We start from the raw sequence: 15,576 nt of genomic DNA, 5'->3' as shown, positions 1-15,576 counted from the left end.
TTCGATCCCGCAACCTCGTGCTCAGCAGCCCAACACCATAGCCACTGAGCAACCACGGCGGGTCATGGCCCACCTCGGGAGCTGCTGAGTGATAGAGACCCTGTGTTTCTGTCGCAGGTGGTTGAAGCTCTGCTTGCTCAATGGCGCATAGTTCACCGGACCACCACGGCGTACGATCCTCAAACTAACGGACTTACAGAGCGTTTCAATCGCACCCTTGGTGATATGCTCGCCATGTACGTTTCATCGGAGCATACAAACTGGGATATCATCCTCCCATTTGTCACGTACGCATATAATACGGCTACACAAAGCACCACAGGGTCTTCTCCATACTTTCTTCTCTACGGTCGCGATCCTTCCCATACCATCGATACGGTTTTGCCTTATACACCAGACGTGTCAGAATGTGCTCCCGTTTCAGCCGTCGCCCGATATGCCGAGGAATGCCGTCAATTAGCCCGAAAGTTCACCTCCGCTGACCAACAACGACAAAAAGCCAATCGTGATGGCGACGCTACGAATCCGAACTTCGCTCCCGGCACCCTTGTCTTGTTGTCCGTGCCTTCTACCACTCCTGGACTTTCGACAAAACTTCTCTCGCAGTATGATGGACCATACAGCATCGTCGAACGGACCTCTCCGGTCAACTATGTCATAGAGCCGCTTACATGGACGTCCGACAAGCGCCGCCGTGGACGGGATGTTGTTCACGTGAGCCGCCTGAAACAATTCTATGACCCGCTCGTCTCCACGGCGTAAGTCCCCAGGATGGCTCCGCTTTTGCACCGGGGGTAATTGTAATGAAGAAGAGCACAAGAACAAGGCCAGCAAGATCGTCTCTTCCATGCCTGCTGTGCAAGCAGTGGGTCAGCCGGATCGCCAGTGCTTGGCACGAGTGTGAGCCGTTCAGGCAACCAGCTGTTCCTGTTCTGCGTCACCTGCCTCCTCGGTCACAAAGAGACGCTACCCTCGGAACTGTTCAGTGCACCCATTACAATATTAACAAAATTAGCTTGTTGAATGCACCAGAAAAAGTTGTGCATTCAGATGAAAAAGACAAAGGGTCAGCATACGTATGTTGCACCAGCCTGCTAAGAACAGTATAGTTGACTTTAGAGTGCAATTTCTTTTTTCGTCACGCTTCTCTTCACTGATTAACACTTTTTACGTAAAAGTGCAGCCTTGTTAGGACATAAAAACGCACAACTGCTGATGTGAAATCATCAGCATGTAATTTGCAGCATATATGGTATAGCCAAATATAAAGCTTTCACTAGAATCACGGCATCAACTATGCTGTCCCTGCAAAGCTCCTCTTTGCGGAAGAAGGTCGTAAATACATTCCCTCAAGTTTCTTAAGTGCTTCAAAAAGCAACTTGAACGAATACAGCAATCCTCCCCTGTCACAAATTTCGTGAATTTTGAGACTGCTACTGATACTAGAGTTCTGCAAAAGAAGAGAGCGGCAGTCCTCACATTTCTTGCGAGCAAAAAATTTCTGCGCGACATACCCTGCCTTATATAACGGATGAGGCGGTCACCGCTCCTTTCCTCCACATAAGCTCGGTGCTCTGCCGGAGTATTGTTTAGCCTTTGCTCTACCAGCGTGAGATTTCCAGCTTCAACTAACTCGTCAATTGTGACGCAACGTCCCCTTCCTTGTCAGAATTATCAGGTGAGTGAAGTAGCGATACCAAATATTTACTGACATCTGTGTTCTCTGTTTGCATTGCCTTCGCCAAGATATAAAAAGGCAATTCACAACAATCAAAAATTGAGGCGGCGTTATCGTTGGATCCGCACGACTACCTCACGAGAAGTTCTCCAACTTTTATTGGCTTAGTCTAGATGTCAATAGGTATTTAAAACCCTCTCCTTCCAAGTATTCTAACAGAGCCAAAGTGCTGCACAATGTCACACGGAGCCCATCTGCCGTCGACTGGCTGAAGCCGCAAAGTCTTTTTGCAATGGAAAGCATATTTAGCACCAGCGAACAGGGACAGAAGGGAGACGACACCACAATGCGCTAACTTCAACAGCTTGATTTTCAGGAAACACCCACCTATTTAACCCATGCACAGTTAGATAGGCGGGTGTTTCCTGACGATCAAGTTAAGGTTAGCGCATTGTGGTGTCGTCTCCCTTCTGTCCTTGTTCGCTGGCGGTAAATATGCTTTCCAAGTCAGTCTACCAACACGCCCAACAAATGGCAATCCTTTTGCATGCGACTCCCAATGAGACAGAATCTTGAGGAATTCCTTCAGGGCCCTTCAGAACAAGCACACGGCAAGCACGCTGCAACTAACCGCAACACCACAGAACGCAACACACGGAGAACGCGTCCGTACAGCCCGTGCGACTGCAGCGCCGCCGCATACATCCGGGACCTGTCTACGCTCCCGGCTTCAAAGCGGTGCGTGGCACGCTGCGCCGTCTGAACACACTGCCCCTATCTAGTACACTGTAGCGGTGGTGGCTACGGCTACCAGCGGACCTGCGTGCGAGAGTGCCGGTTCGGGGCGGCGAGATAATCAAAATGGCGGCGGTGGTAGCATTGATTAATGCCATTTCAGACCTGCAGTCACGGAAATATACATTGACTGTATGGAGTACGTGGTGGTGCCGCAAAGCCGTGCGAATTATCGGGCATGTCCGAAAAATCGGGCGTCTGGAAAATCGGTCGTTAACTACTCTGGCAATACATCGTGCCAATGACACGGCGTCAATGACGATTCTTTGCGATTCCTCTGTTACTGGAGCCAGCATTAACAAGGCTTTCGTTCCCTTTCTATAAAGTTACAGCTAATTTTCCCTGATAGAAGCACAAATTCCCTGAGAATTCCCGGTTTTCCAGGTTGGTAGACACCCCGGTTATAAATACAACCTGGTGCCAATTTTCGGCAGAACACCTCGTCGATAAAGAGCATAGCCTCCAAGATGTAGCATGAAAAAAAGAAAGAAGAAAAGAAAAAGAAGACAGATTTGCTAAAAGGCAAAGGATCGATTGCGATAGTAAATTAGCAGACTGCCGTATGAAGTAAGGATAGTACTCTTGCTAACTTAAATGCTAAGCGTGGTGTCAGCGCGTACAGCAAACACGAACACATCAGACCCGATGACTACGGACACTCGCTGTCAAAATGCTGGCCTGAGGAAACGCAAAACAGCAGCGAGCGAAGTGACGGTTGTGCTGTCTATTGCTTCAACGGAAAGTGAGTGCTGAGAACACACAGCACGCACAAAGCTGCGAGCCACTGACGCGACTAGACTCTGCCCACAATGAAGATCGCTCTCAAGACATGGCCACGTGACCGTGCGCAGCTGCCACATGCACAGTTGCAACTGGAGCCTTGCAACGTTGGGTGCCTCGCGCGCAGAGAAGATGGCACGGTTCCTCTTCGCATTCGTCCCTTTTGCACACTGAGCCGCTGTGGTCGGTCCCTCTCACTCGCACATACAGTGTAGGCGATAGCGTTATATCGCCCTTGGACGGAACCTCACGGTGACGCCGACGGCAAAAATGCGCTTGGAATGTCCATGTAATTGCTATCGCAATAAATAAAAAAGAAAAACACGCACTACCGTGTCCGCATTTTTATGTTGAAGGTCTTGAGAGAGGGAGAGAACCGATCTGCAACAGACGGCCACAAATGGAAAGGTTTGCAGAAGGGCTGAAATCTGGGCCAGTTGTTACACACTTGAATGAAAAACCAGTCAAAAACACAAAGGACAAGAGGAGAGGTTCACACCAGTCGTTGTGGTGTGAACCTCTCCTCTTGTCCTTTGTGTTTTTGACTGGTTTTTCGTTCAAGCAGATGGAAAGCTGCGTGGCGACGACTGTCGCCGATCGTCGTGCTCCCCCGCACTACAGTGTACTAGTACCCGCACCAGCACTCTTCCCGTCCACAATGGCGCGGAGCTGGAATTATCGCTGGCGGTGCGGATATCAATGTGAATTACCGGATGCGTTACATATTGCTTTGTATACATTGTTGGATGGACCACGGTGGCTACTTCGAATTATCCAAAATTTCAAATTAACAAGTTGTGAATTAAAACACTTTTACTGTTCTGCTTATATCGAATTTGTTATGAGGGTTTACTATAGGTGCATCTATATACCAATGCGATTCATTGACCTTTTTTTTTCTGAAACTCATAAAATATGAGGGATGCGAGACACAAAGGTACAACTTATAATTTGGATAATGCAGCATACACACGAGAAGCAGTGGTCTACTGTTAGAGCAATGAAATAGGCGCCAAGGAAAGGGAAAGACAGCCAAGGATGGCAGGGGTTAAGATGGTTGACAAGATTAGGGCGTTTGCAGGCATAGGATGAAACAAGTTGATGCTAGACAGGGGCGACTGTAGTTTGCCTGTGCTGCAGTGAACGTCAATGAGGGCTGATGGTGATGATTACTTTGGGCCTACCTGCGACTATGTCAGTAAGGAAGAGGATCTTGCTGGGATCCACTCTGATGGCCTGGCTGATGACCTCGTAGCTCTTTGCATCAGTCTTTACCCCAGCTGTGTTGATGTCAAAGTAGCCGTCCAGTAGCTGCATGGAGCATCAGAAAACCCAAGGTCATCACAAATGACTAGGCACCATGCAATAAGAAATGCGAAGATAGACAAACTCCAGCACGCGACCAAAGACAGAATTTTGAGTCAATCATATCATACCAGCTCACTATATTTAGTATAAGTGCGATCATGCATGCAAAGCAAAAGCTACTGTTGTTCAGACATTAAGATATCAGTGACTGATCTTTATTGCAAAGAAATGGAATGCTTCAGCAAGAAAGACTGTAGCAAACACAACCATGTTACTGCGGCACCAGTTGAGGTTGCTCTACCTTTGTGTTTCATTAAACCCTGGAATGTCATACGTCATCGTTGCATACAGGCAAGGGAGACTGCAAAATAATTATTTGCAAAAGTGTTTAGCACAAGGTTGTGGCCCTTGGCTGTCTCAGTAAATTAGTTCAGGCTGTAGGAATCACTGAAGTTTGCCGATTTTATTGTGACAGCAGTCAAGCAGGGGTGTACAAATACTCAATCGAATCAAATAGTGAACATTCACTTGAAAGGAAAAATTGACATCCACCTTAACGTAGCACGAAGCTTACAAGGTAACCTATATATGTTTCTCAGAAAGAAGGCTTTGCAGATGAGAAAAGAATTTTCAACTGTGAAGCTTTTTTTACGGCGAAGCTGTTTACCTCTAGTCCCCGTATGCATATTCCACATGTTTCCCACAGGGTGTACCCTGGCCAGCTTGTGTTTGTATCACGGCACATAGACAGAATGTGTGGGCCGACCCTACCGAGCTAACCTGCGGCGGATGGGAAGCAGGCTTCATGCACTTTGCCAACTTCCAAACATAAGTTTGATATCTTGGGTCCAAATAGAACCACACAAATTTTGTGTTGTATTTATTGTAGGATAACTTGTGTTAACACAATAAATATGTTCAGGAACAGTTCCTAACTTGGCTAACAGTTAGCCCTCAACTATTTATTGTGGGCTAACTTGTGGCCACGGACTAAATAAAAAGTCGACTGCCGCGTTCCGAAGAGAAGGTAAGAATGCCGCCTTCTCTTTCTTTGTCGAGCGTCACTTCCCCTCTTCTTCTTCTTCTTGCATTCCCTGACAACGGTCACATACGATGCGAGTGTGTGTGGTGAATGCATGTGCCATTATGTCTTCGTCTTTTTCACAATATGCCACTGTCTTCTCGGAGGGTGCACGAACCTGCGCGTGTTGTTTAAAGATGGTTTCTGCCTTGTATCATTATCCCCCCTCCAAAAACGCATAGTCCCGATGCGTAAAGTGACGAAATTGTTTACGAGCTGTTGTCTATATTAAGGCGGTATGCGGTACAGAATAAATGTGTTTGGTAGGATATTCACTGCCTGTCATAATATGCCTTCATTCTAACTACATGCACCGTTTCCGCGCAACGTCGGCATTGCGATGAGCTCCCTTGTCCTTCTGGCGTAACTTCGTAGTTTAAGGAGCTGATGTGGCGAAGTACTCGGTAAGGGCCGAAATAACGGCACAAAAGCTTTTCGGATAGGCCACGCATCCGCACAGGAGTCCACACCCATACTCTGTCATCTGGTGCATGCTCGACATCTCTTTGCTGCAAGTTGTATCAGCCCGCATCGATGCACTGCCTTTGTTGAATACGATGTCACGCCAGCTGACTTGCTTCTTCGGCCCTCTGTGTAGTCACTGATGTCAGGGTTCTGTTCTGCACTGTCGCTGACAGGCAGCATTGCATCCAAGGGTGTGGTAACAGTACGGCCAAAAACAAGCTGGAATGGCGTTACTTGAGTAGTCTCTTGCAATGGGGTATTGTAAGCGAATGTTGCATGGTAGTATCTTGTCCCATGTACGGTGCTCTAGGTCTACGTAAGTTGACAACATATCGGTCAGCATCCTATTCAATCGCTCGGTTATCCCATTTGTTCGAGGGTGATAGGCAGTTGTTTTCCTGTAGCTGGTATGAGTCAGTTTCCTAATGGATTGCGTCAAATCGGCTGTGAACACAGTTCCTCGGTCCGTGATAATAACTGCAGGGGCACCGTGTCGTATACCTTGTGACAAAGAATTCAGCCACTTCAATGACCGTTGCACTGATCAGAAAGGATGCCTCGGCATATTGGGTTAGGTAATCCGTCGCTACTACAATCCACCATTTCCCTGTTACGATGTCGGAAATGGACCGAGGAAGTCCATTCCTACTTGTTCGAATGGGGCTTCTGAAGGTTCTATTGGATGAAGGAGGTCTGCAGGTTTTAATGGAGCCTTTTTGTGTCTCGCAATCCCGACATGTTCGTACATAATGCTGCACTGAACTCAATAGCTTTGGCCAGTAGTACTTGGTATGAATTCCGAGGTGTCCTGCTGGTGGGTCATCATGACAGGCTTCCAAGATTCCGGACCGCAAGGCTGAAGGAACGAGTAGTAATTTCTCTGTGCTGCGTTCAAAATTTCTTTAGCACAAGACGCCATTTCTCATCACATACGATGACAATTCCCGGCTGAAAACTCGCAGAACAGAACGGAGCCTCCCTACAGGTGCCCGATGAGTAGAAGCAACTCAGCATCAGATTGTTTGTGTTTGGCCATCTCAGATGTGCTCACGGCTCCAAGAAACCGAAAGTCGTGTCCATCTTTCAAGGGAGCAGATTCGACCGGTGCATGTGATAAGCAATCAGCGTCACTGTACTTGCAACCCGACTTGTACCCGACTGTTATGTCGGGTACAGCCTCAGACTCCATCTAACAAGTTTCCCAGAAGGATCTTTCAGGTTTGCAAGCCAGCACAATGAGTGATGGCCGCTGATTGCTCGGGACAGTCTACTGTACAAGAATGGCCGGAATTTTTCTATGGCCCATATTACTGTGACACATTCTTTTTCTGTTGCTGAGTATAGTTAGTTTCCGCCCTCAAAAGAATGCGACTAGCGTATGCAATCCCTCCTTTCTCTCTGTTTTGCTATTGAGTGAGGACGGCACCAAGTCCTAAATTACTGGCGTCTGTGTGGATGTCTGTTTCCACATCGTCATCAAAGTGCGCAAGAACCGGGTGGTTTTGAAGTCGCCGTCGCCAGAGTCGCCGTCAAAGCTCATTCAATGCATCTTCTTGTTCACTTAGCCAGACGAAAGGTGCATCTTCTTTCGTCAATCGCATTAACGGCTAAGCAATCTTCAAGAAATGCTTGACGAAACGTCTGTGATAGGCACAAAGTCCTAAGAATCGCCTCACGGCTCTTTGATCGGTTGGCCTAGGAAACTTTTCTACTGGAGCGGCGGTCTTCTCAAGGTCAGGACGGGTGACTTCAGGACTAATCACACGGCCGGGGAAAAGGAGCCCATGGAAGCCTATGTGACATTTTCGTGGCTTTATCTTCAGCCCTGCTGAACTAATAGCTTTGAGCACAGTCCGTAGTCATTCCACATGCTGTTCAAAGGTGGCAGAAAAAAATCACAACATCATCAAGATAAACAAGACAGGACTGCCACTTTAACCCGGAGAGCACAACGTCCATCATCCGCTGAAAGGCAGGTGATGGACCCTGATGGTGAATAGAGGCCGAACGAAAGTACCTTGAATTCGTATAGCCCGTCTAGTGTGGCGAATGCTGTCTTCTCACGATCTCTTTCGTCCACTTCTATTTGCCAGTATTCGCTTTTGAGGTCGAGAGAGGAAAATAATTTTGCATCCCGTGGTCTATCAAGGGTGTCATCGATCCTTGGAAGTGGATGGACATTCCGCTTGGTGACGATGTTCAGCTTCCGATAATCAACACAGAAGTCGTCTATAGTCTGATCCTTTTTCTTTACTAGCACCACAGGCGAAGCCCACAGGCTGGTCAATGGTTGAATTACGCTGTCTCTAAGCATTTCTTCAACTTGTTTGCTGATGATCTCTCTCTCCTTCGGTGCCACTCGGTAGGGATGCTGGCAAATATGCCTTACAGCTTCGTCGACAATGATACGGTGTTTGGCGATGGATGTTCTCTGGACTTTTGATGTCGTTGAGAAACACGAGTCGAATTCTCGTACAAGCTTGGTTCTCTATTTGCAGCTTCTGCTACAGAGATATCGCTGCTTCGATGTTGATGGATGCGGGTATGGAGTTTACATTGTCAGAATTGAGTAGTGCAGCATCAGATAGGCTCAAATCCGTAATCTGTATGTAATCGTTAAGGTGGGCAATGACGGTTCCCTTCGCAACATGCTGGACTTCATTTCCCAAATTAGTCAGAAAGACATTCGAACACACGTCAAGCACAGTGGGATTCTATCAGGAGTGCACCATAATGCAAGCCTTCCGGAATCTCTTCTCAGGAGGAGGCAGCAAGAACTGAGGTTCAGGTATATGGGTAGTTGCCATGATAAAAGTACCTCCTAGGGATCCTCCGAGTACCTCAGCGTACGATACTGTCGGCCGTACTAGTGACGACGCTTGTGGCTGTGCTTGCAAGCGCTGTTCGTGGACTGCTTGTCTCACTTCTTCGCGAACCACTTCTGCTAATGAAGAGACCGCTGTAGGGCCATTGTTCAGCTGTTGCCTCTGGAGCTCTTCCCGAACCACAGATCTTACGAGTTCTCATAAGGCCTCGATGCTGTTCCTGAACATTGCCAACATTGCACCCACAGATGCGACGTTCATATCGTGGATGTACAGCCTCGCTCGCTGTTGAAGTGTTCTTTCTATAGTTGTCGCCTCAGAGCGGAACTCGGCGAAGGTGCATGGAGGGCTCCAAACTAAACCAGCAAAAAGCTCTTACTTGACACTGCGCATCAGATGTCGAAGCTTCTTGTCCTTGCTCATGCTCGGATCAGCCGACGGAATAAGCAGGACATATCTTCGAGATACATTGCCACGCTTTCATTGTTTCGTTGGCTTCTGGCTTGCAAAGCAGCTTCAGCTCTTTCCCTCCGGTCTGTGCTCGGATACATGGCCAACAGCTCCCGTTGGAAGTCGTCCCATGACCAAAGGGCAGCTTCATGGTTTTCAAACCACGTTTGTGCACAGTCTTGCAACGCAAAATAAACGTTGCGGAGCTTCCGGTTTCCGTCCCATCCACTGTAGTCTGCGATGCGCTCAAAGACTTCTAACCAGCCCTCAGTGTCTTCAAAGGTGTTGCCATGGAAAGGCTTGGGTGTCCGCGGCTGATCAACGACGATGCGGGTTGAGGGGGTCTGGGATGTCATTTCGCTATTGTCTGCTGCTGTTACTCTAGTTGGCGCCGGCAAAAGAGGAAACAGGCGGCTCACCACGTAGGCGACAGCTTGTGCGCTAGTGGACAGGCGTGAGCTCTTTGGTTCTGAAATGACGTGTCTCTGGGTTGCTTTCTTCAAATCGAATGGCGCTGGAAACCTCCACCAGAATTATAACGAACAGTTCAAGGAGTTCAGATACAACTATTTATTGTGGGCTAACTTGTGCCCGGGGAGTAAATAAAAAGTCAACTGCCGCGTTCCGAACAGGAGATAAGAATGCGTTCTCTTCCTTTCTTGAGCGTCGCTTCATCTCTTCTTCTTGCATTTCACAACAACAGTCACCTACGATGCGCGGGTGTGCGGCGAATGCACGTGCCCTTATGTCTTCGTCTTTTTCACTAATAAGCCATTGTCCTCTTGGAAGGCACACGAACCTGCACGCATTGTTTAAAGATGGTTTCTGCCTTGTATCAACACACACACAAACACACACACACATGCAGTTGAATCCCACAACGACGAAATTGATAGGGCACGAGCAAAAAATTCTTGTCACGGAAATTTGTTGTGTTATTAACAAATACATAGGCAACACGCGACTCGCTGGCGCAAAAATCAAGCTTTAATTCCAAAGATCAGTCAGCTTAGCTTGTTTACACTTCTTGCCAAGCGATGTACAAAAAGACTGTCGCATACTGCCAGCAGAGCCATTGCCTTGCTGCTGTCCTGGGACTCGATACAATGCCTGATTGTATCAAATGCGTCCATGACCTGCAATGTCGGTGGTCTGGGCTCACATAGCGCAGCTGCTTCATCTTTGTTGGAGGAAACACAGTCTTCCCGGACACTGTTCAGGATTTCTTGGTCTGTCAAATCTTCACGCACCACCACACTCGAGTCAGCTTGGATGTACTCGTTGGGATGTACATCGGCAGGCACATCTCCACTTTCCTGCATCTCTGCCTACGCGGCTGCGACTTCATCAGATGGCGATCCATCTCCATCACTAGCTTCGTTCGCAGAGTCCGAAGTCTCAGCAGCCTGTGCAGTTGCAGGTTATGGCACTTCTCGTTGCGCACCACGAAGTGGAAATCATTTGGAGCTCCATAAAGAGGACCACTTTTGTTTTGCGGCCCAACTGCGTGTTCAGAAGCAGCCTTTGAATAAGGTGCTAATAATAGGCCCGCTTGACACTCTGCATGACTCCTTGGTAGAGGCATGGAATGATAGAGGTGGAGTTCAGTGGGAAAAACTTTAACTGCACGTTTTCCAGCTCAGCGTCCTCTATGATGTGGACGGAACAATTGTCCAAAAGTAGACAAAGCTTTCGGCCTTGCCTGCCTATGTCCCAAATAGCCATAGCCCGGGTGATCCACGTCCAAGTACTGGCCACGTACTTCACGGGAAGGCTCAGGTTTCCTTTGAAGCAGCACGGTTTGGCAGTTTCTTTATGACAAAAAGCAGCTGCTTGTCTGAACAATCCATATTAGCTCACAGGAGCACGGTTATTCTCTTCTTACTGTGCTTGCCTCCACGGCAGCGCAGCCCCTCAAAATCCAGGTCCTGGTGGGCTGCGAAGTTTTGTAGAAAATGAATAATTATACATATTACAAAAATAAAATTATTGCGTGCATGTTATTCATACGCACACCATTTCACTAACGAATATGATCCAAAACGTTTCCTCGGAGCTTGGATGCTCCTCCTAAAAGCGCGTTGCATCGCCATTACCAACGTTGCATGGCGACTTTCTGTTGCTCCAGCGGCCCGAGACGCATTTTGTTTTCCTATTGCATGGCGTTTTAAAAGGGTGACAGGAAACCGAAATGAAATCGAGCTGGTGGGCAACACCGGATGCCGCCGAAGCGATATGTGATGCCCACATCGCTCCGCCTGCAGTACGGAATGGCAGTGCGTTTGGATTATCGCCTACTGAAAGCATGCAGTACACTACCAACGGCACTATGCGCCACACGCTGTAAAACAGATAGGTGAAGATGCTTATCACAATAGGTGTGGTGGTGATAGCTGGGTACACAGCATGTGACGACCCGGGCGGACATTTTCTGGTACCGGAATAAGAAACTGTGCACGGCGTCGTTCGCACGAGAGATGAGTGGCTATATACTGTTACCGATTGCGTGCGCGTTGTGCTTCTTGTTCACATGGGCTCTACAGCTGGAAAACGTATACAATCGCAGTCTGCAGCAAGGAACGGCAGCGCATTTTGCTTATCGCCTGTTAAAAGCGTGTATACTACGCTTCCGGTGGCTCCTCACACTGTGAAACAGATAGGCGAAGATGCTTATCGCAATAGGAATGGCAGTGATAGCTGTGAATGCCACGTGTGACAACCCCGGAGAAGATTTGCTGGTACTGAAATGAGAAACGTGAGTGCATACCGGCGTTTTCACGTGAAACGGGTAGGTGAGTATTGCAGTGAAACTGCCGTGGTGGGCAGCTATATACTGTTCACGATTGCGCACACCTCGCACATTTTCTTGTTCACATGGGATCTAGCGGCTGGAAAACGTATCACACGATCTCAGTTTGGCAACGTACTGAATGTTGGTGCCGAAAAATCGTGCTTTCCAGGAACGTGTGACCCGGTAAAAGATAAGCGCAACTCTATTGGGTCATTTTTTGTGTTCCCCATTGCAAACGTTGGTGCTGGAAAAACATACGTAACAGTAATGTATCAACGAGGTTCTACTTATATATAAGAAAGTGCAATTAGTGTAGCCAGTTGGTCTTCATTCGCTTTATTTGTTTTAAACTCTATATTATGAATAATCAAAGGGGGAAAGAGTGCGATGACGGCCCCGTGCATGTTGCCCGCTCATCTGTGGCTATAACGTCATGCGCGCGTCGAAGGTGCCGGCGCAGCTATGACAGATGCATGGGAGGTGCGCTGAACATGACAGCACTTGTGTTGGCGTAGCGCGGTGCAATATGAAATATATGTATTATTTCATAATGTATGCAGCCCATGTATGCAACCTAAACAGCTTCGCTGGTAATCTGTCCCCATATCACTGTTGTGGCCCCACAAATTTTTTCTTACCACCTGGTGTTCTTTAACGTGCACCTAAACCTAAGTGCACAAATGTTTCAGCATTCCACACGATTGAAATGTGGCCACCACAGCTTGAATTGACCCCAAGCTTGGCAGTGCGACACCATAGCCACTAGGCGATTGCGGTGGCCCAGTTCTCAGACTCTGGCTGCGACCGCTTATCCGAGTGCTTGGGAGTGTAGCATCCCATTCAGTCACAGTGTTTGCAGTTGCATTGCAACTTGTTTTTGTCTGTTTTAGCCAGTAGCAGCAAGAAAAAAAGCTGCAGACATTGGGTAAATTGAACCCTCTTCATGCTCAACGTGCATCCATTTGACTTCAATGTGCCAGCTATCACTATACACATCCATTCTGCCTGAAGGTGCTATCACAAAGTAAAGGCAGCGCATAACAACAAGGAGAGCGAAGTAGAATCAACACCACCATTATTTTTCACGGGATGTTCAACATGGTGTGTTCTGTCGACCATGGTGAAAATGTAGACAAATAAAAAATGGCAATAGTTTTTCTTTTCTCGTAACGTATGCAGCCAATAAATTAATGTTGCACGTTCTATGACCATGCAGTAAGTTTCGTGGAAAAAAAACACATCTGACTAAAAATAAGCATACATTTAATTACTCTGTAATTCTGCAAGGTAACTAAAACTTGCATGAAGGATCGCTCTGCCATCTCAATTTTCTTTCAACGGAGTCCGCAGAGTCTTGCAATAAAATTATGTTACTTCTGACACATTTACGGACAGTATTTGGACAAATTATGGACAGTATCTTAACTCATGATCTGAAGGGCATACCACATGCGTCTAAATGTATGATGGACTTGAGCCGTGGCATTCAATCCACCGACCACCAACTATGCTTGCGGTTATTGTTGTCACGTAAGTGAGGAAACAAGCAGCCAGGGGGAAAATAACCTGGGAACGAGTTGCCCCACTTCCAGGTACACCCAGCAAACCGTTGTTGACACTAAACTGTTTGGCATGTTCCTTTTTGTACACAGTCACTAGGGTCTACCACTGCAGCCCCTGTACAGGCACTGACCGTCGTGACATCGCCCTCGGTGGTGTGGCTGAACAGCAGCCGTTGAGCCTGCACGCTGCCTGATGAGTAGATGGCAAGTGTCAGACCCTGCCTAGACTTCCATGTACTCAATGTGGGCACCACGTCCGGGTAGAGCCTAGAAGCGAAGTAACAATGATAAGGAAAATAACTTGGGCATTGTCCTGACTTACACTGTGTATGCAGGAAGGTTTGATGGGCAGAGAGCTTTCAAAAACACAGTCAAATCTGTATAATTTGAATTCGAAGAGGCCCAAAAATTTATTCAAATTAAATGGACTTAAATATGACAGAAAATACGATGGAAGCTCATTGAATAGAGGACTCACAGTACCGCTCCATTAGGCAGCGCATGTGCATTGAGCTATTGCACGAGTGTTGAGTTCCGGAAGTGTGGCTTCGAGGCAACGCGGCACGTGCTCTCGTGAAGCCACACTTCTAGGAGCATTATCGCTGCTGTGAAGCTGCACTTAATGGCAAAATTTGCATGTAGCCTGTGCCCAAACGTTACTGTACATTTTTTTTAATGCATTACTTGCAATGGCAGACGGGAGCAGCAACCGCTGCGTAACCACAATGCCCAGTCAGGAGCACCACCAAACAAGTTAGCACACTGCTGAGAGCAAGGTCGGTGGTGTGGTATATTCAAATTAAATGTCGTTAAAAGCTTATGCATTCAAATTACCAGGTGTTTTCGCACATTGAAATGCCCACAATCCTGGCAGGACCACAGCATCAGTTCGAATAAACCGAAAGTTGGAATCAAGTGGATTTGACTTAATAAGATTCTGCTGTACTGTAGTGTGTGGGAAATAAACGTTAATGGCACATGTACACATCTCATACCCCTGTCAGACAGGCACATTCTATGTCACCTTACACAAGTGCACTTTGCCATTAGTGTCATTCATCAGCTGACAAAAGGAGATGGCATTCGCTGTAGACTGCACTCAGGAGCGAGTGCATTTCTCGAACTTACTTTACTGTGTCAAAGTGTGCAGCTTCCACAGCAGAACTTCAAAGTTGAGAAATATTTGATATGAGATCAGCACTAAATGTGAAACTACTGTTTTGCGATTTAAGATGTGTGAGCATTCCTATGCCATCCGCAGTGGATGGAAATTGCCACTCTTACATTGCTTGCCTTTGTTGAAATGCAGTCTCGTGTTGGCTTGTGGTGATTGAGCATGCAAGTGCATTTGTAATTAATTACAGTATATAAACTGAAATTTACACTAAACATATGTTGACCCTTCTAATTTACCCATCAACACTGCCATCAATTCCACATGAAACCTTCCTTCCCCATGCAGCAGTGCACCAACAAAGTGATATTTGCTGCAGTTGAGTACCCTCAATGCTCAATGTGTCAATGAATTTGTCCACGTGACCAGAGTGTTATTTTTGCAGCACGCCATGAAATGTGCTAATCATTTCCTCGTATCATAAGAAGCCGACAAACACTGACACCAAGGACAACATAGGGGAAATTACTTGTGCTTAATAAATGAAATAAAGAAACGATAAATTAATCGAAATGAAAGTGGAATGAAATTCGGGAAACACTGATGCCTTCAGGTACCATGTGTGGGTTTATTGACCAGTCGCCTTTACCCAAAAGGATCATGTTCTCGTGATGCTTGCGGCGGAGAGGACGTCCCACGTCTGCCGCCAAGGTCTGTGAGTGATGGC

General features: G+C 47.2%; 1 protein-coding gene across 2 annotated transcripts in view; it reads right to left on the bottom strand.

Annotated features, from left to right (window-relative positions):
- Positions 1-15,576, bottom strand: part of Enoph (enolase-phosphatase E1) — a 283,836-nt gene that overhangs the window by 66,383 nt on the left and 201,877 nt on the right. For both annotated transcript variants that reach the window (XM_070521118.1, XM_070521117.1), the window contains 2 exons: positions 13,867-14,002; positions 4,438-4,564 (listed from right to left, as the gene is read on the bottom strand). In XM_070521118.1, coding sequence (XP_070377219.1) covers positions 4,438-4,564; positions 13,867-14,002 — 263 coding nt within the window. The remainder of the gene's footprint in view (positions 1-4,437; positions 4,565-13,866; positions 14,003-15,576) is intronic.

Source organism: Dermacentor albipictus, chromosome 7, assembly GCF_038994185.2.
Source record: "Dermacentor albipictus isolate Rhodes 1998 colony chromosome 7, USDA_Dalb.pri_finalv2, whole genome shotgun sequence".
Classification (NCBI taxonomy): Eukaryota; Metazoa; Arthropoda; class Arachnida; order Ixodida; family Ixodidae; genus Dermacentor; species Dermacentor albipictus.
The sequence above is the reverse complement of the archived record's forward strand: the minus strand, read 5'-3'. Positions and strand labels throughout refer to the sequence as shown.